Genomic DNA, 25,080 nt, shown 5'->3' with positions numbered 1-25,080 from the left:
GCAAAACTGTTAACTAACAATGAGCAATGCATTTGTTACAGTATGCATTAATCTTTGTTAGTTTATAAAAAATACAATTGTTCATTGTTAGTTCATGTTAGCTCAGGTCCATTAAATGGTTCACCCAAAAATGAAAATTCTGTCATTAATCATTCACCCTCATGTTGTTCCACATTCATTTCAACCTTCATTCAGCTTCGGAACACAAATAAAGGTATTTTTTTTAAAAATCCAATGCTCTTTAGGCCTGCATTGAGAGCAAGTTAACTTAGACTTTCAAATGCCCAGACAGCTACTAAAGACATATTTAAAAGAGTTAATGTGACTACAGTGGTTCAACCTTAATGTTATGAAGCGACGAGAATACTTTTTGTGTGCCAAAAAAACAAAATAACGACTTTATTCAACAATATCTAGTGATGGGTGATTTCAAAACACTGCTTCATGAAGCTTCGAAGCTTTACAAATCTTTTGTTTTGAATCAGTGGTTCGGAATCAAACTGCCAAAGTCACGCCCCCCAGTGGTGAACCATTGAAATTTCGAAACACTTATGACGTAACGAAGCCTCGTTTACCTAAATCATGTGACTTTGCCAGTTTGAGATAGTTTGATACATGCTCCGAACCACTGATTCGAAACAAAAGATTTGTAAAGCATCGAAGCTACATGAAGCAGTTTTTTGAAATCGGCCATCACTAAATATTGTTGAATAAAGTCGTTATTTTGTTTTTTGGCACACAAAAGGTATTCTCCTTACTTCATAACATTAAGGTTGAACCACTGTAGTCACATGAACTGTTTTAAATATGTCTTTAGTAGCTTTCTGGGCATCTGAAAGTGTTAATTATCTTGCTGTCAATGCAGGCCTCACTGAGCCTTCGAATTTTATCAAAGATATCTTAATTTGTGTTCCGAATATGAATGAAGTTCTTACAGATGTGGAATAACATGAGGGTGAATGATTAATGACAGAATTTTCATTTTTGGGTGTACATTCTTAAAATAAGTTGTATCCAAGGCAAGACACTACAGGTAAATACAGTAAAAATTTAACTAATAGACGTCACCATGCTTTCCCCAATTTAGACATTAAGAAGTTTTCTGAAATGTTACGTTTAAATATGCAGTTGAGGCATTATCTGATTAAATGTGCACTAATTTGTACGCATTACCAGAACATACATCTGAACATTGGATAAAGCCAAGTTTCACATTCTTGTTTCAATTTGTTGACATATTAGAGTTAAAGGTTTTTACCGAGGGGATTTTGGATAGCTCTTAATATCACTCCATAAATCAGAAAATTCAGTCAACTGGATATTTTTAACTCACTGCCTTTATATTTATGTATTGTAAAAGAAATCTGCAGACACAAATAGATAAAGTGTAATAAAATAAACACTTAAATGTGTATTTTGGAAGTTTTATTTCTACTATTCTAAAAAAAAAGGCATGTTATGGAAGCCCAAATAGACCAAAATCTCAAAATTGAGCAGTGCATGAAATGACAATGATTTTGCCTATAGTGTCTTGTCTTAACATTAAGATTATTAAATGCTTTAATAAAAGTATTCATTGTTAGTTAGGAGTATCAACTTATGTAGATAACCAATGTTAACAAACTGAACCTTATTGTAAAGTGTTACCAAAATTATAGTTATTTTGCAGTAAGATAATCATAGAAAACGTCCAATACAATTTTTTTAATACATCACACACATAAACACGCAAGTCTCTTAAGTCACTGCAAATCACTACAAACCACATTAAATCTACTACCACACTCCCTAGAATGCAATAAATCCATATTAAAAAGCTTAAAAGTCAACAGTAAGATTATCAAAGGAATAGTTCACCCAAAACTGACCTCATTTACTTATCCTTATGCAATTTCAAAAATATTATTTTCTTTCCTCTATGGAAAATGGAGGTTGATATGGAGGCTTGTTTCCATCACTCAATAAAAATAAAAAAGATAATTCTGACTTTTTATCTCACAATTCTGACTTTTTCTCAGAATTGCAAGTTTATATCTCACATTTCTGACTTCTTTTCTCTGAACTGTGAGATATAAAGTCACAATTACGAGTTATAAAGTCCAATTCTGAGGAAAAAGACTGACATTTTTTCTCACAATTCTGACTTTATAACACAATTGCGACTTCATAACTTGCAACTGCGTGTTAAAAAATGTCAGAATTGTGAGATAAAAAGTTACAGTAAACTTTTTTTATTTTTTATTCAGTGGCACAAACAAGCTTCCATAGGTTGATGCTGGTCTTTTACATATAACGAAAGCACATGCGCTATCAAGATAAAAAAAAAGGACAAATATCTCCAAAGTACCATAATAGTACACATGAAAAAGCTTTATGTGCATAAATCTCATTCGTGCTTTGCATATTAAAACTTGCCATTTGTCTGGAAAACAGCAGCTTGAAAAATCTTTTGTGTTCGAAGAAAAGGTAATATGGGTTTGATGTAAATGATGACAGTATTTTCATTTTGGGTTTTGGGTGAGTATCCCTTCAGGTTAAATACTAATGAATTGTCACCATTCTGAACTGAAAGCATGATCAAGTGTCAGTGTTTAAATTGTTGACAGTGTTGCACACACACACACACACACTCACCGTGACTGAGGCTACTCGTCTTTAATAGGAGTAACTTCCTCAGTCTGAGCAGCGGCAATGTTTGTCAACAGAATGATAAGCACATTCGTAAAAATATGAATATTACAACATGTAGTGTTATAATCGAAGTATGACTTGTAATTGTGAAACAGTTCTGAGTTAAAGTAAGAGTCATGTTAATAGTTTAAACAGCCACGCTCCCAACAACCGATTTAACAACTGTCAACACTGCACCTTTATTTAATAGATAGCCCATTTATATATATAATACAATATGTTTATTAAATTGTATATACATTTTTTATGTACATGTGTGATTTTTGAGACTTTTATTCATGATTTTTTTAAAGATTTATTTGTTGCAACTGTTTCTGAAAATTGCTTGATTTAAAGGTACACTGTCCCCTAGCGGTTAAAAAACAAAACTGCATGCATTTTGTGGAAGAACATTGTTTTGGTTGTGCTTTGGCTCTGATTGACTGATGAATATGGTTATCCTACTGCTTATAAAACATTCACCGTTAGGCTTAAGAGATATGACCTGGTAAGATGGAAAGGATCTCAAACTGACTAGCTGAAGACTAGGCCTGCACGATTCTGGGAAAAATATTAATCACGATTTTTTAGCTTAGAATTGATATCACGATTCTCTACAACGATTTTTTTCTCATGAAATGTAATGTTTATTGCACACATGAACCATGACAAAACAAAACAAATTGGAAGTAACGTACCAAAAATATTTGTTTTGGCACCTATAGAACATTGCACATCACCACAAGCCTGTAAACATAGAGGCTTCAATGAATAGAACTACCGCACTCGCTCGACGAGTGAAACACGAGACTAGCGTTCACACCAAACGCGAATAGAGAGTCAAATTCGCGTCTACCGCGTCTAGTTTGCCGCTTGAACATTTTGAATGCATTCGCGCGTCTAGAGCGAAATAGACGCGCGTAAAAAACAAGCGTTTGAAGCGAAATTGACACGCGTCCGAGGCGAAATCCGCTTCTTGTGTGAGGGGCAACTGCTAGGCGGTTGTCTGTTTGCAAGATGGCTGATGTTGATCGTGCGTTCATCGAGAGAGCCACCGCTTTGTATTTGCTCTGGAGAGCAGAACAGCGGCGTAGGGGTCAGCGTCGCGGGAAGGCTGCGGGTCGATAAACTTGTACGTGACTCAAAAGTGAAATGTGTATTTACAACTTACGTAGCCCAATCTCCTCACCGACACTCTTCCAAGCGAGCTCGTTTTTATTCCTGTCTGAAGTATGAACTTGTGTCATAAATCTCTGGCTGACGCTCGAATGAGGCGAATTCGCGTCTTCCGCGCCGTGAGACCTCCAGACGCGCGTAAACGCGTCTTTACATTGACTTAACATTGAAATCATAATTTCAACAGGCGCTTTGTCGTTGGCTGAGGGTGAAGCCCTGTGAGAGCGGTCCTTTCAAAATAAAGGCTGATTTTTTATTTTTTTTAAATCGAAGTCATTTAAAAATTAAATCGTGAACAGGGTGAATCGAGATCGCGATTTTATAACGATTTATCGTGCAGGCCTACTGAAGACGTTACACTGTATCTATACCCATTAATAGACACAGCACATCCTTTAAAATAAATTCCAGCACAGCGCTACAACAACATTAATGAAATGACCCTTCACAATAGATAATGCTTTAAAATGAACTGCTACATATAGCAATTTATTCATTGCAAGTCTCTCAGTTCTCACCATCTCCAAAAAGAAATCCAATGTTGATTCTTGTTTTATTACGAGTTCTGTCACGTTCTATTTTTATCAACAAACTCTCCTTGGTTCTGCATTTGTTTAAAAGGAGTGATTCCTGGAGGTTCGAGATTTAGCTGCTCCATGTCAACCTTTCTCACTTGTTGTGACAACTAACCTATGCCACTCCTACACCATACACGCGTCAAAGTAGCAACATTTCTCTATTTATGGATATGAGGAAGTTCTTTTTCGTTCTTCGTTTAGGGGTAAAACGAAGTTCGAAATGCGTGAGCTGCGATATACTGTAATCGAACATCTGATGCCGCCCACACTTTCTTCTCAGTAACAAACTAAACAACAAAAATGAGAAAACAGCTAGCATTTTTTTATAGAAAGCATAAGAAAAGCATCTGATCATAACATGGGTATGTTAACACGAGCTGTGTAAATTAGCACTCCAGTCACGTCACGTTTATTTATATAGCATATAGAATAGATGTTTATTCAATAGATTGCATAAATCAAGCAGCTTTACAATATCAAACACGAAAAACTGTCAGTGCCTCATTTCATCAGAAGCACAACTTCATTTTGTACTATAAAGTGGCTATCCAGTGTGCATGTTTTCGCCCGCGCAGATCTTACCTCAACGGACTCAACAGATCAAATGAGTCCGAGAAGACTTCCACGCGAATGAAGGCGGAGCCTTGGCACACACCTCCTATTACGTTATCGTCACGGACTAATGGTGGCATGAAGGTGTTTTGCAGCTGAAGCGAACTTTTCCTGAAAGTTCGCTTTGGCAAGCCATTTCGAAAAAGAACACAAAACAAACTTTGTTTTGGCCTGATTTTGTTCGAAATGACATCACATCTGTTTGTTTTTTCGATTTCGTTTGAAGTATATCAGGACCTTAAGTACCCAATTTCCCACAAAAACCATCCCATCAGGTCTAAAATATAAACACAACAGGTTTACCGTAGTGAATCAGGGTAAGACAAAAACATGTTTTGGAAGAAGGATTGACGATGTATTGACTTTTTAAATTTTGAACAAAATAAGTTACATAGCAGTCTACACTATTTAGCTCAAGCAATATTCAGAAGCATGCGTGGTTGTTTTTATAAATTTATCTGTTTAGGATTAACTTGGTATTTTTAAAATGAGATAAATTACTGCTAATTTTATTCAAAATGTAATTTATACAGAATGCAAGTAATATTGACTAATGCAAAATGATAAAAATAAGGATGGATGAGTTAGGGCTTTAAAATATTTTTAAAATGTTATATTGTAATTTCATAACTTCTCTTGTGTTTGAAATATGAGTAAAGCATACTGCTGAATATACTGACATGCATTTATGGTAAACTAAAACATACTTTAATGTCATTTCTATTCAAACGTGTATGTGATGTATATATTTGTAAATACACATTTGTAATGATGAGTTTGCAATTTAATACATTTAAAATATATGTAATACATTTAAAATATGTTATATCGAATAACACACCGCAGTTAAAATTATAATCAAGTACTTTAAATGTGCTTTATTTTGTTAGTCAACATTAAAATAAGTGTGCTTCTTTTTAGCATGACAAAAGATTAATAAAATGTAAGTTTCATAAGCACCTTTAATTGTGGATTAGACAGTGTTTCCTTGCAGGCCATGGCAGCTGCAGCCACTGTGGTAAGCTTTTCTAGCAGAGGGTTTGTCTGAGTGACACTGGGAGGATGAGTGGACTTCCAGTAGGCCTCCAGGTAATCAGCCATGTGCTCACAGGCATCTTCCAACTGATTCTCATCAAGAATTATGTCAAAAAGCTCCTGGACAGAGAAGAAACAAATGTGTGAACAGGAAAATGAATTGTTAGAGAGTGGAGAATGTAATTATTTTATACATACACAAATTTGTTAGGCAAAATACACCAAGTAAAATTATTTTGCTTATATAAAATTTAAATGTAGGGAATCACTTTGGAATAAAGTATTTTTTTTAAATAATGAAAGTTTAGCAAATCTAGAATAAAATTTAAGAATACAAAAATTTCTTGTTTGTGGTCTTTTGGGAGTACAATTAGGGTTTGAGAGTTATTTGTTGTTATAATTAGCATTATTCAAAAATAAATTTTGTGTGTGTGTGTGTGTGTGTGGGCATGTGCAAACTCACTGAAGAGCACTGGGCCAGTTTGTCTGCTGCCACCATTTGTACATTGAGATGTTTTGCCTGGGACTTTCCTCTAGATTTTATTAACCTTTGCAAAACCTGAAAGATGGACATGCCAGAAACAATATTCCAGCAAAATGTCATTGTTGAATGTCAGAAAGACAAAATCAGGGTCCCTTGTGAAATAGAAGTGTGGTTAATTGTATTAAATATACACTTGAAGTGTACTTCAAATCTTAGATTTTTTTTTTTTTTTTTTTTTTTGGTAAGGTTCATTTGTTAACATTAGTTAATGTATTAACTAACATGAACTAACCATGAGCAATACATTTATTACTGTATTTATTAATCGTTAAAAATGTTAATTTGTCAAGAGAATCAATAACAAGGAAAATCTAATCAGTAACTATGACAACCAATAAGGAGAGGAAACATTGGAAACTAGGTCAAATTAAACAGGCAAACAGGAACATGAAGCCCAAAGTATACTTTACTTTTTACACGTACGCAAGGGTCAGCATACAGTGTGTACAGCGTAATTCCGTCATCAGAAGAGTACACGCATACTGTACATGCACTGCTGGATTTTTGTAGGTCACACATGCACATTTAAATTTTTTTTTGCAGTAATTATTTTATCCACAAGGTGGCAACCGTGCCCTGTGGGTGTCGATTCACAAGGTAGTTGAAGAAAAACTGCATAAATAGAACAGACCTGAACGCATGCAAGTTACAGCGACAATGGAGGCCAATATATAGATGACAGACTGTGCGAAGAGGTTAGAAAGTACCCTCATTTGTACAACTCTATCATGAAAGAATACAAATATATTTACATGGGCTGTAACCCGTGGCTAGAGATTGCTCAAAACTGTGTTTGCGTCGTGTACGAGTCAACTGAAGTATACTTTGCAAGGCTTACACTTCATTACAAATGTGTAAATTTAAATACATGACATGCAAGTCCTACTTAAGTGGGTCAAAAATAGTAAAAAAATAAATAAATAAAGTTCAGCTGACTGCATTTAATATAAATTTAAGCTAAAGAATTTAATTGAATTGCAGTTCATATGCAATATAATGTCTTAAAATGTTTTTTTTTAAAGGATATTATTTCTGTAATAAGTACTCTTTTTAAAAGTATGCTAAAGTGTTTCATTTTCACAAGGGATAGTCAGTGAGAGAACAGTCCCTCATACGCAGGTTTTACACAAAAATACACATGAATGAGACTTCTCTATGCATGTACCTTTGGAGAGGTGATCTTGATGTAGACAATAATAGGTGCAAGAGAAGTTTTTCCCAGTTGGGCTGGGTGGTTTATTGTGTCCGCGTCAAGAACCACCAGCTGCAATGTCCGAGCCAGCTCAAAGATCCTCTCTATCTCACTCTGTACCTCCGCTATAAACGCACACATACACAAGAATGAAAGAGTAATGGTGATAATAGAGCGGTCCAGACAATATAGAGCCAAATCACAAGAAGCAAATAAGCTATAATTCAGAAAGAATAATGTGGTGAAGTATGCAATGCAATGAGTTCAACAAACTAGGAATGACTTTATACACATGCAATTAAAAAATGGAATCATAAAAATTGCAATAACAATTCCTTGACAACTTCCTTATACTTCCATTAATAATTATTTTTAGTACATTGGAGGAAACACCACATTCCAATAATCATTCTTAACCATATACTAAACAAAAACAATATGGTCACACAGTTTAATATTTTTTTCTTTCTTTAATTTAATAAAACTTATTTTATTCGAAATTTATCTTTACTCTGTATTTCAAACTACTTATTATGATATACACAGATAAGGCATAACATTATGACCACCTTCCTAATATTGTGTTGGTCCCCTTTTGCTGCCAAAACAGCCCTGACCTGTCAAGGCACGGACTCCACTAGACCCCTGATGGTGTGCTGTGGTATCTGGCACCAAGATGTTAGCAGCAGATCCTTTAAGTCCTGTACGTTGTGAGGTGGGGTCTCCATGAATGGGACTTGTTTGTTCAGCACATCCCACAGATGCTCAATTGGATTATCTGGGGAATTCGGAGGCCAAGTCAACACCACAAACTCGTTGTTCTGCTCCTCAAACCATTCCTGAAACATTTTTGCTCTGTGGCAGGATGCATTCTCCTGCTGAAAGAGGCCACAGCCACCAGGGAATACCGTTTCCATGAAAGGGTGTACAATGCTTAGGTAGGTGGTACATGTCAAAGTAACATCTACATGGATGGCAGGACCCAAGCTTTCCCAGCAGAACATTGCCCAAAGCATCACACTGCCTCCACTGGCTTGCCTTCTTCCCATGGTGCATCCACTATGAACTAGTTATTCACCTCACTTGTCAGTGGTCATAATATTATTCCTCATCTGTGTATATAGCAATTGAACAATTGAATCTGAAATATATATATATACACACTATATTGCCAAAAGTATTGGGGCACCCCTCCAAATCATTGAATTCAAGTGTTCCAATCACTTCCGAGGCCACAGGTGGATAAAATCAACCACCTAGGCATGCAGACTGCTTCTACAAACATTTGTGAAAGAATGGGTACCGTGATAGGTTGCCACCTGTGCAATAAGTCCATTTCTGAAATTTCCTCACTATTAAATATTCCACGGTCAACCTCCAAACTTCATGTGGCCTTCAGATTAGCTCATGAACAGTGTGTAGAGAGCTTCATGGAATGGGTTTCCATGGCCGAGCAGCTGCATCCAAGCCTTTCATCACCAAGTGCAATGCAAAGCATCGGATGCAGTGGTGTAAAACACGCCGCCACTGGACTCTAGAGCAGTGGAGACGTGTTTTCTGGAGTGACAAATCACGCTTCTCTGTCTGGCAATCCGATGGATGAGTCTGGGTTTGGCAGTTGCCAGGAGAACGGTTCTTGCCTGCCTGCATTGTGCCAAGTGTAATGTTTGGTGGAGGGGGATTATGGTGTGGGGATGTTTTTCAGGGGTTGGGCTTGGCCCCTTAGTTCCAGTGAAAGGAACTCTTAATGCTTCAGCATACCAAGACATTTTGGACAATTTCATGCTTCCGACTTTGAGGGAACAGTTTGGGGATAGCCTCTTCCTGTTCCAACATGACTGCGCACCAGTGCACAAAACAAGGTCCATAAAGACATGGATGAGCGAGTTTGGTGTGGAGGAACTTGACTGGCCTGCACAGAGTTGTAACCTCAACCCGATACCTTGGGTTGAGGTTAGGACCAACATCCCACACCTTTGGGATGAATTAGAGCGGAGACTGCGAGCCTAACCTTCTCATCTTGCCTAACCTCACAAATAGACTTCTAGAAGAATGGTCAAAAATTCTCATAAACACACTCCTAAAGGTCATGTGCATGTAAAGGCAGGCATTTTAGTTCCTCATTCGACTCCCTTGGTAGGTGTCTCAATAAAAAAAAAAAAATAAACACTACTTTTTAATTATCTCTCCAATAATGAATAAGACATTCATAGAATGCCATCATTTATTTTCTCAATAGATCAGAAAATAACAGAACAACTATATAATATATAATTATTATATATTATATAACTATACATAAATATTTCTGCACTGTTCAAAATCATTTCCAGATTTGAGAACATGCTGTGACAAATATACACTATTATGCGTAAGTATGTACATGTGCTTCTCTGGATAAAGTAGAAAGCAAAATCAATAATAAAAACTGTACAAGAGATTACAATTCATGTAAGCAAGAACTTTTTTGCCAGAATTCCTCTGAAGGAAATTACTTAATTCCAGAATCTCACCATTCCACAATATATTTCATTTCTTGGTCATTCACACCAAACCATCATACTAAATAAATAAGAAATTCAAACACTTTCACTGACCTAAATTGGAGCGTATATTTGACCGCTCAATGATGGCATGTTTACTGGGGTTGTTCAGCACAGAGCGCTTAGCCAGAGAAATATCAGCAGCTACCCTTGTGATTGATATCCTGAGTTAGAGAAAACAAGGAGAGTGAAAGAGACAACATGAGCAGCAATTACCAATGTCCTTGACACCATTTGTAGTGGTAAAAGATCTAGATTTAGAACTGAGTGTGCAGCTTCTGTGTATTTGGCTATGGAATACTAGTATTTCAAATGCATAAAAACAATGTTTTCTGAGGGCTTCTTTGTTTTAGACTTTTTTTTTATTTTTTTTTTTTACAAGATTTCCATTTTAACTACAGTGGAATTAGTCATTGCACACATCCGTTTATCTCTATCCAGTCTTCCATTGTTTTTCTTGTATATGCATTTTTAATGTATATGCATTAAAAAAGCATTTTAATTGGATTAATATGAACTTGGTCAGGATTGAGTAGAGTTTGTAAAAAACAAAACAAAAAAATAACAAAAAAAAATGAACTGAATGGGATTCACCAAAACATTCACTAACAGATTTTTTTTAAATGTCATACTGGAAATACAGAGCAGCCGTGTCGGGAAAACTGCAGTCAAGGGAAGGTACAAGCATGTGACCCAGCTGTGTGCTTATGAACCAGCATGGCCAATTAAGGCAATGAGATGTGACTATTTAAAGAAACACTGTACACTCACGTGACATACACACACAAATATATAAACTATCCCAACAGAGGGTGAAGGAGGAAGAGAAACAGCTTAAAGACTTACCTTCCCTCAAAGCGGTGCTTCAAAAAGTCAAACAGAGCTTTCTGCATCATATCTGTAACCTGTTTACACACAAAAATGGAACATGTTAAGTTTTTTTGTTCCTGTTCCTGTCTTAGCCTTAACTTTTGCACATTATATTTCCAGAACAGTCATAAAGCCAGCATAAATATAAATGCTTTACAATTAATAAGGATTCATGTAAGACTGGGAAAATATATTATAAGCACTTAAATACTGTGCAAGTCTAAAAAGATGAGCGTAATGAGGTATGGAGATTTATGACATTTAAAGAAATAGTTCACCCAAAAATTGAAAATTCAGTCATTACCAACTCAAATTTGTCACTGAACACCTGTATTATTTTAGTCAGTTGATATTTATCAATATTTATTCACAAGTTAAAAGAGCAAAATGTCCAGGTTTCTCTTTTCAAACTGTATGCTGAACACATCAGGAGAACTAGTGCATATGGCAGGATTTTCAGTGTGAATTTTACCCAAGGAACCCCACCAAAAACATGGACTTTACCCAATGGAACTCGATTTTTACCGGGGGACCCCCCTGAAATGCGATTGGGCTAGTTTTGGGCTAGTTTTCAGTAGAAATTGGATGGGTTTTGTTGTGAAAACCAGGCAATCCTGCTTTAGAAGTTTTAAGGGCCACTATACACCTGAAATAGTTTTAATATAATAGCAGACATAAGAATATAATTTTGTTCTCTAAATCATGTTTTATGAAGAAAATTCTGGGTAACGAATTCAAAAACTGCCAACAAAAGACACAAAAAAGTCACAGAATGTAAATTTTATATTAATAATAATATTAAATATTACACAGATCTGTTTAAGATGAATGTGCCATTACTTATATTTCTTAAAGGGGTCATGACATCTTTTGTCATATATGAGGTCTTTATACCATTAAAACTTCCTGATAGTTTCATAGCTTAAAATGTCCTCCTCATTATAAACAAAGCATTTATTTAATCAAGCTCCAAAAATGGCTCGTTTGGATATTGTGGGATTTGTGACATCACAGGGGCAAATACATTTGCATATGTCTGCCTCCAGAGCAAGACATCAACAAATAGTTATACATCATCACCCCATAGGCCCCGCCCACTGGCATTCAGATGCTTAACAGCTGACATTTACCTACATGATATGAGTGTTGCGTCAAAAGCAAATAGAACCCATTATAATCACTGACGCTGTCTACACTGGATACAGTATACACATGTGCATTCAGTTTCTGACATACTCCACGCACTTGAATCTGTCAACAACAGGACAAATGGATGAGTGAAAGAAGGTTCACTTTGTCACGTCCTGTTTAAACAGGTCGTTTGAATCCGTACAGACTTCAGAAGGACCCCAGCTTCAGAAACAAGTGGATGGTTTATGTTAATGGTGTCCCGGATCGCGTGGGAGGATTATATGTTTTTTCAGAGCATGCTATGTCTGTTTCATCTGGATTAGTTTTACGATCTCTTGATGAACTTTATGAAGCCTCAAAGTGGTGGTTGTGTAGCTGTCAATGGAATGACAGAAATTACTCAGGTTTTATTTAAAATATCTTCATTTGTTATCCGAAGATGAACAAAAGTCTTTTGGGTTTAGATCGACATGAGGGTCCAGTATGTTTGAGTTGTGTAGACAAATATATATATATATAATAAACCCGATTCCAAAAAAGTTGGGACACTGTCCAAATTGTGAATAAAAAAGGAATGCAATAATTTACAAATCTCATCAACTTATATTTTATTCCCAATAGAATATAGATAACATATCAAATGTTGAAAGTGAGACATTTTGAAATGTCATGCCAAATACTGGCTCATTTTGGATTTCATGAGAGCTACACATTCCAAAAAAGGTAGCAATAAGAGGCTGGAAAAGTTCAATGTACATATAAGGAACAGCTGGAGGACCAATTTGCAACTTATTAGGTCAATTGGCAACATGATTGGGTATAAAAGGAGCCTGTCAGAGTGGCAGTGTCTCTCAGAAGTCAAGATGGGCAGAGGATCACCAATTCCCCCAATGCTGCGGTGAAAATGGAACAATATCAGAAAGGAATTTCTCAAAGAAAAATTGCAAAGAGTTTGAAGTTATCATCATCTACAGTGCATAATATCATCCAAAGATTCAGAGAATCTGGAACAATCTCTGTGCGTAAGAGTCAAAGCCGGAAAACCATACTGGATGCCCGTGATCTTCGGGCCCTTAGACGGCACAGCATTACATACAGGAATGCTACTGTAACGGAAATCACAACATGGGCTCAGGAATACTTCCAGAAAACATTGTCGGTGAACACAATCCACCGTGCCATTCGCCGCTGCCGGCTAAAACTCTATAGGTCAAAAAAGAGGCCATATCTAAACATGATACAGAAGCGCAGGCGTTTTCTCTGGGCCGAGGCTCATTTAAAATGGACTGTGGCAAAGTGGAAAACTATTCTGTGGTCAGAGGAATCAAAATTTGAAGTTCTTTTTGGAAAACTGGGACGCCATGTCATCTGGACTAAAGAGGACAAGGACAACCCAAGTTGATATCAGCGCTCATTTCAGAAGCCTGCATCTCTGATGGTATGGGGTTGCATGAGTACGTGTGGCATGGGCAGCTTATACATATGGAAAGGCACCATCAATGCTGAAAGGTATATCCAAGTTCTAGAACAACATATGCTCCCATCCAGACGTCGTCTCTTTCAGGGAAGACCTTGCATTTTCCAACATGACAATGCCAGACCACATACAGCATTATGGCTGCGTAGAAGGAACCAGGTACTGAAATGGCCAGCCTGCAGTCCAGATCTTTCACCCATAGAAAACATTTGACACATCATAAAGAGGAAGATGCGACAAAGAAGACCTAAGACAGTTGAGCAACTAGAAGCCTGTATTAGACAAGAATGGGACAACATTCCTATTCCTAAACTTGAGCAACTTGTCTCCTCAGTCCCCAGATGTTTGCAGACTGTTATAAAAATAAGAGGGTATGCCACACAGTGGTAAACATGGCCTTGTCCCAACTTTTTTGAGATGTGTTTCAACTTATTTTTCCCTTAAAATGATACATTTTCTCAGTTTAAACATTTGATATGTCATCTATGTTGTATTGTGAATAAAATATTGAAATTTGAAACTTCCACATCATTGCATTCTGTATTCACAATTTGTCCCAACCTTTTTGGAATCGGGTTTGTGTATATATATATATATATATATATATATATATATATATATATATATATATATATATATATATATATATATATATATATATATAAACATCCTAAAAACATCCTATGTTTGCAATGTTGTGTCATTTTTACACCTTGACAGTACTTTCATTTAATGGGAAAGAGCAGCATGGACATTCTGCTAAATAAGGGGTTTGAGTGACATAAAGGTAGACAATTGCCAATTTTTGGGTGAATTAGCCCTTAAATATCTTCTCTATGAAGTCACAATGCTTTTTGCAGCACCTGACCTCGTAGCCCTTGAGGGAGGGTCCCACTAGCACCACTGGTCTCATAGAGGGCACCACATCATATGGAGGAATATGCTCTGTCTGTAGAGCACCACAAAAACACAACATTAACCTCTTTGATGTGTGCATACATACACACCTCACAGAATACAAACAGAGAACACCCAATTTACAAGAACATCTGGGAGGGATTAAAGGGGGGGGGGATCAATATCTACATTGCAAGTGTCAAATTTAATGTAAGCCAGCTAAGTATGTCCTGTTCTTACATTGCTGTATTGCTAATTATTTCAGATAAATTAAAAAAAATGTTAAAGTGGTTCTAGTTAACTGATGTAATGCATTAGTTTTGCCTGAGCTCAAATTAAGTTTGACACCCAACTGAAACAAACACACATCGGGTGTTTCATTCATACTGAGGAGTTTAGTAAAAGCAAAAGGATTAAAAGCAAATCAGGCTTTTATAACAGCACAGTTATTAGAAAATTATTATATATACAATTTTCTATATAATTGTATAAATAATAATTTCATTGTTTAAACATGCACACACAACAAATGCAAATTCAAAGCTGTATAAGAGAAATGTCAGAAGGGAGACCCACACAGGGTTACTAGGAAGTGGCCATCCGATCATTCCTACTATGTCGTACATTTTCATGTCTTAAATCAGGGTACGTTTACACAACAACGTTGTAATAAAAATGGAAAATTTTTTTCTTTGTAGTTTATACAGAGATGAGTGTGGTATTGTTATCAAAAACTTGCAAATCTGTTTTCAAAAGTTTGCATTTTCAGGCCCCCAGAACACTTTTGTCTATAAATGAAGGGCCAAATGTATAAAAAGTTTTTTATTTTTAGTTGAAAACAGTGTCATGTAAACAGCCCCATATGGATAAAATATTAAACTTACAATTTATAAAGACTGGGGTATTCAATCCTGCTCCTGGAGGGCCAGCGTCCACAGCCCTAATTAAAAACAGCTGAACCAGCTAATCAAGGATTTCTATATTACTAGAAACTTCCAGGCAGGTAAATTGGAGCTAAACTCTGCAGGAGTGTTGCCCTCAGGAGTAGGATTCATACCAGATTCTAGTAGTTACTTGTCTTATAATTAACTAAGCATAAGGTGTGAAATTAATTTTTAAAAAACAAATAATTTCACTAGTTTGGTTTGAGTGGTTTTGGTTCAACTTAACATTTAATCCCATTTGGTGGAAAAACAACTGCACAAACATCTCTTGTACACTCTTAAAAATAAAGGTGATTTGCATCTGTGGTTCCATGAAGAACCTTTAACATCCATGGAACCTTTCCATTGCACAAAAGGTTCTTATAGTGGAAAAAGGTTCTTTAGATTATTAAAATGTTCTTCATACCAAGAAAAAGAAAAAGGTTCATTTAAGAACTGATCACTGAAAGGTTCTTTGAGGAGCCAAAAATGGTCCTTTTGGAACCTTTATTTTGAAAAGTGTATTAAAACATTAGTTCACCCAAAAAATATGTCATTTATTACTCACCCTCATGCCGCTCCACACCCGTAAGACCTTCGTTCATCTTCGGAACACAAATTAAGATATTTTTGTTGAAATCCGATGGCTCTGTGAGGCCTGCATAGCCAGCAATGACATTTCCTCTCTCAAGATCCATTAATGTACTAAAAACATATTTAAATCAGTTCATGTGAGTACAGTGGTTCAATATTAATATTATAAAGCGACAAGAATATTTTTGGTGCGCCAAAAAAACAAAATAACGACTTATATAGTGATGGCCGATTTCAAAACACTGCTTCAGGAAGCTTCGGAGCGTTATGAATCTTTTGTGTCGAATCATGATTCGGATCGCGTGTCAAACAGCCAAACTGCTGAAATCACGTGACTTTGGCGCTCCGAACCGCTGATTCGACACGCTGATTCATTATGCTCCGGCCATCACTATATAAGTAGTTATTTTGTTTTTTTGGCACACCAAAAATATTCTCGTCGCTTTATAATATTAATATTGAACCACTGTACTCACATGAACTGATTTAAATATGTTTTTAGTACATTAATGGATCTTGAGAGAGGAAATGTCATTGCTGGCTATGAAGGCCTCACGGAGGGTGAGTAATAATAAATGACATTATTTTCATTTTTGGGTGAACTAAGCCTTTAAGGCGCAATCTACTAAATTTCACAGGCAAAAAAAGTCCATTGTCTATTGTCAATAGTTTAGCAATGTATGAAGCACAGCTCACACGGAAGTCACATTCAACCCAAGCAGCTTTTTGTTGGTCAGCGCAGTGAATTTGTGTGACCAACTTGAATACGAGTGTAAACTGTGTGGGGAACTTTTTCATAAAACTCCCAAAAACATGGAGTTCTATTGCAATGACTGGATTGACTGTGAAATTTCGCAATTCGCAACATTTCGCAAATCTGAGCAATGTTTTTTTATTTCTGTCCTCTTAGGCATCCTGTTAATTTTCTAAACATTGTGTAAAAAACACTAAGCTATAATTAATAAACTACAGCACAAGCATAGGTACTGCATAACAGGAATGACCCTCTGCAGGCCTCAGGAATCCACTGCAAGGCTCTCTGTGAGGCCTAACTTACCGACTTATGCCTCTGCATAGCTGAGGAAAGAAGGAAGGGAAACAGACAAAAAGAAAAGACCAAGGGAGTGTGAAAGATTGGGATACAGAGGAACAAAGAAAAGACAGGGAGAGAGAAAGGAAAGAGTGAGTGGAATAAGCTGGCATGAACGTTGAGACGATGACAAACATAACAGGCTCTGCATGATGCTGCTGTGCAGGAGGTGACAGACAGATGCAGAACGAGGGAGCGTCCATCGGCATGCTTTACCTTCTTAAAGAAAGGCATTCGTTTCTCGCGGGCTAAAGGGGATATTACTGTGTTTGGGCTGGCTTTGGGAGAACGCTGATGGGGAGGAGGGTCACTCTCCTCTGGATCTAACCCTGCAGCGTCTATGTCCACAGCTACACACACATATATATATATAAATGCACACACGTACATATGAGCTTCAGCAAAACACAAGGGGGAATTCATACAGACCATAAGATTGACACTTGTAAATGTACATTCATTTTAAAACAATGATTTATAACGCAACAAAATATAACAATGCACACAAAATATGCAATGAACGAAGCATACTGCATTTCATTAAAAACAGACCCTTGTGAAAAAGTACACATGCTTTTTTTTTAAAAGAGTACTTATCATGGAAATAATATACAGTCAAACCAAAATGTATTCAGACACCTTGAACATTTCATTCATTATTGCAGTTTATTCACTATACTTTAAAAAAAATGGTAATAAAATATGCTAAGATCTCAGAGTTAAACTGTGTCAGAAAAAAATAATCTTAATTATGTCAGATGACACTTTAGCAAAACATGGTCAGGTCAAAGCGTCTGAAAGAATTTTGGTTCCAAATTTATCAATTTTACTGGTAGTCCACTGTATGAAAAATTATTCTGTATAATATGTCACAGTTTACTTTATTTTGCATACATAAATAAACTATAGTGTCCTGCATACACTAGTAAAAAAAAAAAAATCTAGTGTCTGAATAATTTTTGGTTTGACTATACTTTAAAAGAATATGCTTAAGTGCAAACTAAATGTAATATTTATGAACACTTAACAGAGTATTAATTGCAATTAAAGTGAACATATATTTGTTTAAATTCATATTGAATGCAATTTGCTGAAGTTCATTTTTGACCCTTTTACGCAAGTAGGACTTAAGTACATTTTTATGTGTGATTTAATAATTACATAATACTATTGTCTTTGAAATATGGTTAAACTGTACTGAAGAATGTACTGACAGGCACTTATGGTAAACTAAAATATACTTTAATGTCATTTCTATTGAAACTTGTTTGTTGTGTAATTAGTATTTATGCATTTGTAAAGATACAATTTAGTACATTAAAATATATTAAATTTAGATCAAATAACTCACTACAGTTAAAATTATAATCAAGAACATGTACTTTATTATGTTAGTCAACATCAAAATAAGTGTAGTTCTTTAGAGCACAACATAAGATTATTAAAACTTAATCATTCCATTTGACATTACAATTTGGACTTTTTAAAAGTGTACTTAAGTGTGTTAAGAAACAGCCATCAAAGTGCACTTAAGTGGTCTTAAAGAAAGTACATTTTCATGGCTGTTTCTTAACACACTTAATGGAATAAAGACCACTTAAGTGCACTTAAAGAAAGTACATTTTCATGGCTGTTTCTTAAGTGCACTTAAGTGGTCTTTTATTCCATTAATATTATATTATCTTTAAATACAGTTAAACTGCAAGCACACATACAGTTAAGTACACTTTGTCAAAACTGTAGAACAACAGTTGTTTCAGTTTGCTCAAAAAATTCTGGAATGTTTGGAATTTCAATCATAATCTGGAATCAATCCTAAAGGATCTTACAGAAGAATTGTCTTACAGGATTCCAGCATTACACACAATGGACTTATTAAAGGGATAGTCCGCCCAAAAATTCATTTAATAAATGTTACTTATCATTTACTTACCTCATGTGGTTCTAAACCTATATACATGTCTATCTTCTGTGGACCACAAAATAAGACATTTTGAAGAATGTTGAAGCCCATTGCATGATTTATATATATATATATATATATATATATATATATATATATATATATATATATATATATATATATATATATATATATAAACCTTTCTCAAAACATCTTTTATGTTCAACAGAAGAACGCTCGTGTTGAAGTGACATGAGAGTGAGTAAATGATCACAGAATTTTTATTTCTGGATGGAGTATCCCTTCAAACAAACAAAACTTCAGGGGGAGGAATTCCATACTCCAATCAAAATGCTAGAGTATCAAATAAACCGCTTGCTTTCCTCACACATCTGGCTCCACACACTCAATATGGGTATCTCAAATCAAACAGTGTTTTCTCATCATCTGAGGACATTTCTTCATCCCAGTTTACTAGGCTGAACTTCAGAAGCTGACACGGCAACTTACCTTTTCAAATCTTTTGTTGTAATAGTGACTGCCACTGCATTTCCAGCACTTTCTTCCTCCATTCTTTTCTCAAATTTTGACTCCCCACAGTACCCAGTATTGTTAGTGTTAACAGACTCAGAGAGCCTCCCTTTTGTTGATTTCAGTCTTTGCACGTTAAACAGTTCTTGCACATTAAACATAGCATAGTTCCATGCTATAATAGAAAATTGAGTGTATCTGGTTTACTTTCATCTAGAATTTTTTGACTAGGGCAGAGGATGTGTTGAAAACTAAAATATAATATGATGTGTGACATATATAATATACCAAGTACATCAAAACATACAAATTTTGTTTAAAATATTGTTGAAAATAACACTGACTTTTAAAGTAACATCCAATTTTGATAACTTACCTGAGGAGGGAGGGGTTGATTTACTCAAGTTTGAAACCATGTCTCCTAAACTAGATGAAGAGTTTGCTCCTGATTTACTGTGAAGGAAAAGAACAACATACAATCCTTAATAAAAAAAGAAAGAAATAAGGAGTATAGATTTTCTTTTATGTATTTAAGAGTGCTCTGCTTAAGTGGCCTTTTTTCATTAATATATTATCTGCAAGTTCATTTTTTATTTTTAAAAATATATATTTTTAATAAAACATTCAATAAACTGCATTTCTTTTTCACAAGGAATGACTTTGAGAAACTCAGTCAAAGTCTAGTTTTGTATATCAAAGCATTATTTTCTGTATTATGTTGTGCATTTGTGGAACAGATACCTTGAGTAAAATTTTCCTTGTTTTGCACGTTGCTCCAGGTGGATGCGAGTACTTTCAAGCTTCACTGGACTTGGGATGAATCCGATATCACACCCTTCTTTCACCAGGCGACCAATCCACCAGTCGTTATTAAATTTCTGTCATTAAACACACAAAGTATACAATACCATTCTCACAGAACTTTACAAAGTAAACATGTCTAATTCAAAATTTAAAGGCCATAAACAATCTTAAATATATAAAATAGAGTGTGTGTGTATATATGAGCAATATCACACGAGTAGCTGTGCGATATGGGTGTTTATCAACTGATATTCAGCCATATCACACGGCTATGAGTGTGATATTGTGTTTATACAACAGTTCGATGGCACAAGTGTGTAAATAAATAAGAAATAACAATGAAGTGTCTTTAAAACCCTCTTTTGTGCAGCACTACTTCCTTCCACCAAGGATTACAATCTCAATTTGACAGTTACTAATTCTAAAAAGTCACTTCAGAACTACAGTAGTAACAAAGTAATGTTGAGTCCCTCCATTGAAACTCATTGTATTTTCAACAGTATTATTGAGAGAGAGAGAGATCGCATGTGTGAATATTTCCTGTCTAATATAACATTCATTCTTCAGGTTCATAATATTATATCTATTATAAAAATCTGTTTGAATGTCCGCTGAGGAAAGCGATCTTTGTATTTGTCCTTTTTTACAGTATTTTCCATAACAGTGCTAAAACAATGTCCTTTGTTTACAATCCTTTCAATTTAAAAGTCTCTTACAACTGACTGACTCACCCGTAAAGTTTGCCGCCATCTAATAGCGTGTTAATGTAACGTTCACTTAAACATATTACGCACTAATGGACCCTTTCTCAATACCAAATACAACATTTTATTTATATTAAATATTTATTGAACAACAATATTTAAATGAACAACAATAGCCATTATAAATGGCAACAGGAAAAAAAACACAATTGTACAATTCAGTCAAACATACAAAAACAGTGCAGTAAGTTAAATATAGCTTTAATATTAAATTATTAAATTTAACATAGCCCAAAGTTATATCTCACGTTTAACCACTATAAGAGCCAGTGGAAAATCCCACTGCACTAGCCAAGATGAAGCTGTTCTCGGCGGGTACACGAGCACTGAACGGCCGCTGACGGCCTGGAGCTCGCATCTCCGAAAATGTCTAAACAAACTGTAAATTAGGCGCTGTGATTAAATATGAGTCACATATTTCAGGTCTAAACATCTACATTCTCACCTAAAAAACTCTTAAAACTACAGTTCGTGGTACAACAAGTGTGGTACAACAAGTGTAGTATTTGTAAAAATATAGTGAATTTGCTCGGCCGCCATGACAGTCGCTTCTAGCGGAGTGATACATATGGTGAAAAGGTAGGAGTGTTGTTATCACTAGAATATCTCACGACTCTTAGCCAATCAGATTCGAGAACCAGAAAGAACTGTTGTATAAATATTGTATATATATATATATATATATATATATATATATATATATATATATATATATATATATATAAACTTATTTTGGGTATTTCACTATTTGCTGATTAACTGTGTTACAAGGCCTTGTTTTATATGTGTGTCTGTTAAGAGTAAGAGTGTGAGTAAACAAATCTGTGATACATGATGTATTTTGAGTATTGTGCTTTGTGTTTGTTGTGATATGGATATAACTGATTTTAACTCAACCGTAATAATTCTATATTTTCTGTGAATATGAATATGTGTGTATGTGTATATACATACTTCTTTAACATGAAGGAAATCTTTAGCCTCAAATGAGATTCCCATTCCAGGCACAGGGACATCATCTTCAAGGGAGGCACTGTAGCCAACATTAGTACGTACAGCAAATGCCACTGGTTTAGTCTGTGTAGAAGGACAAAGAGTGAATAAAGTATAAAATATTAATGTGTGATAGAACAGAAAGATTGGAACATTACAACAACTCTCATGCTATTCCAAAACTGTGTAACACAAAAGAAGTCATTTTGAAAAATGCATTTCCCTGGACATGCGTGACCCAAATTAAGTAAAGGGCCAATGAAAACCCCTTAGAATATGTAGCACATTACCACTTGGCATACGAAAATTATTGTGCTGCAAACAATGCTAATGAAGTCTACAATTCTGCCATTGTGATTGAATCTGCCACTAGTGGGCAATCAAAAGAATACGGAGAACTGCTTATCATTGGCTCGGTCCACATTCCCAATTGGGACTCACTGCACTAAGTTGGAGCCATTTACATGTTCACAATGAACGAAGCGAAACAAATCCTCCAGATGAGATATTTTGTTATCAGGGTGATCATAAATCCCCTTTCTGCGGCAACCAGCCTTCAAAGTGTAAAATCTGTGGCAGAACTGACCATGTCGAAAAACTGTCAAAGTTGTAAGAAAACCACTGAATCTGACGGTTCTGACGGGTACCTGGAATATGTGGATGACATTTTGATTGCTCGCTCAATGAAGTTCATTTAACTACTGTAGAAACTGTTTTTGAAAGAATGTGAAAAAGCTCATCTAGCACAACCCGAAGTAACCTATTGTCAAACTTCCAAAACCAAACACTATTACTGGTCTAAGGCAAGTAATGGGACTTCTGAATTACTGCAGCCAGTATGTTCCAGAATACACTGAATTATCTAAACTGCTTACAGAGGCCTTGAAAGGAGGAAAGCCAGGGCCAGAACTAATTAAATGGACAACACGCATTTGTGAGTATTAGGCCGGTCCGTGTGTCCACCAAAGTGTTTTTAGCCAGCTGAAATCACTAGGCGCTCTGCTGAAAACAAGTAGCTGTGGGCGCTTGAGAGCATTCTGGCAGCACATCGTTTTTTTCAGTTGAGAAGCTTTGCTTGATATAGATACGGATATCTGCGGAAGTGTTTCTAGTATCTTGTTTCACAGATAAGTTCTTTCTTTACTGTTTCTACACTGTGTGCAGAATTATTAGGTAAGTTGATTATCTGATCTTTTTTTTTTCCAAGCACATTTTACCAATTCCAAACTACATCAATCTTAAAAACTACTATTAATTTTGTATTTAATCATTTATACGTGATATATAATTGTTCATGAAGGCTTGAAGTGAAAAACGCCTTATATTCAGATGTGCATAATTACTAGGTAGGTTTTCTTTTACAGATAAAATGAGCCAAAATAAGTTTCTAATGCAATACTAGAAATTGCAAAGTTAAAGCATGACCATTGGACAGCAAAACTGTCATCGGGTAAGCAGGGTCAGACAAAAATAGGTGGTGGAGAAGAAAAGACATGTTAACTGCAAACTAATTGAGAATTAAGGTGAATAATTAAGTGTGAAACCATCAGGAACCCTTTAGTCTATATAAAAATGTTGATAGAATGTAAATTATTTGCTCTGGCTCTTAAAGAGGGGATATCAAACACAGTTTCTGCCAATCTCATGTTAATCTTGAGTACATATACACTCTAAAAAATGTTTGGTTAAAAACAACCCAAGTTGGGTTGAAAATGGACAAACCCAGCAATTGGGTTGTTTTAACCCAGTGGTTGGGTTAAATGTTTGGGTAGTTTTATTTAACCCAACTACTGATTAAAAATGACTATATGGCTGGCTTAAAATTAATCCAAAATAGGTGAGAAATAAAAAATCAGACACATAATTACTAGAGGCAACAATAATAATCAAAAGGTGTACATTTATTAATAAGCAATTTAATAAATGTTTATTGTTTATTATTCATTATCTTAATAATAAATGCTCATTTATTAAACATATTAATAAATGTTAATTTCCAGCATATTTTGGGGTGATTTTAAGCAAGCAATACAATAATTTTCATACAACAGTTGAGTTAAATAAAACTACCCAGCACGTTGGGCAAACATTTAACCCAACCACTGGGTTAAAACAACCCCATTGGGTTTGTCCATTTTCAACCCAACTTGGGTTGTTTTTAACCCAGCATTTTGTAGAGTGTAGAGTAACACTGCATCCTTCATATCTCCGAAAAGTCTTTGGTTTTATCATATTTATAAAAGATAGATATGCTGTACAGAGTCTTTCCGAAAAAAAAATGAGCTCCTGGAGGTGTGCCTGCCGTCAGTGCTGTGGGCGGAGCTAAAGAGTCACGAGCGCACACAGCTTTTGTGTAGAGATCATCTGCTAGCTGTGACATCATCATAAATAAAAATGGAATAAAAATGTTTGTGTTGTTTACATTTTATGCACTTGCGCACAAAACACCTGATGCAGCTTTACTCACCACCCGCGATCTGCAAATCCAGCGCCGAACTGGGACTTTACAAATCATTCATCACCGAAATTGCGGGAACAAACAAACATACGTGCACAACTCTGTTGCTTCCCCGGAAAAACAAACTCCATCCATTGTACCTTAATGCTGGGTACTTTGGGAAGCTGAAAAAGGTCATCTTTTCCTCACAACCAAAAACACACTCCTTTGTTGACAAGAGCTGCGTCTCATTTCGGAGGCTGCCTCCTCCGGAGGTCGCATTTGAAGGCTGCATAAGTCATCAAGGATGTCATAT

At 35.6% G+C, this 25,080-nt stretch overlaps 1 protein-coding gene across 3 annotated transcripts in view; it reads right to left on the bottom strand.

The window, feature by feature from the left end:
• cacnb2a (calcium channel, voltage-dependent, beta 2a) overlaps positions 1-25,080 on the bottom strand; it is a 46,572-nt gene that overhangs the window by 2,533 nt on the left and 18,959 nt on the right. For 2 of the 3 annotated variants that reach the window (XM_067399973.1, XM_067399976.1), the window contains 10 exons: positions 22,289-22,411; positions 20,508-20,644; positions 20,143-20,219; positions 17,549-17,682; positions 14,697-14,777; positions 11,197-11,255; positions 10,405-10,514; positions 7,781-7,932; positions 6,535-6,630; positions 5,997-6,191 (listed from right to left, as the gene is read on the bottom strand). In XM_067399973.1, coding sequence (XP_067256074.1) covers positions 5,997-6,191; positions 6,535-6,630; positions 7,781-7,932; positions 10,405-10,514; positions 11,197-11,255; positions 14,697-14,777; positions 17,549-17,682; positions 20,143-20,219; positions 20,508-20,644; positions 22,289-22,411 — 1,164 coding nt within the window. The remainder of the gene's footprint in view (positions 1-5,996; positions 6,192-6,534; positions 6,631-7,780; positions 7,933-10,404; positions 10,515-11,196; positions 11,256-14,696; positions 14,778-17,548; positions 17,683-20,142; positions 20,220-20,507; positions 20,645-22,288; positions 22,412-25,080) is intronic. The other variant, XM_067399974.1, reaches the window with a different exon arrangement.

This window comes from Chanodichthys erythropterus, chromosome 11 (assembly GCF_024489055.1).
Source record: "Chanodichthys erythropterus isolate Z2021 chromosome 11, ASM2448905v1, whole genome shotgun sequence".
NCBI classification, from domain to species: domain Eukaryota; kingdom Metazoa; phylum Chordata; class Actinopteri; order Cypriniformes; family Xenocyprididae; genus Chanodichthys; species Chanodichthys erythropterus.
This window is presented reverse-complemented; position numbering and strand designations above follow the sequence as displayed.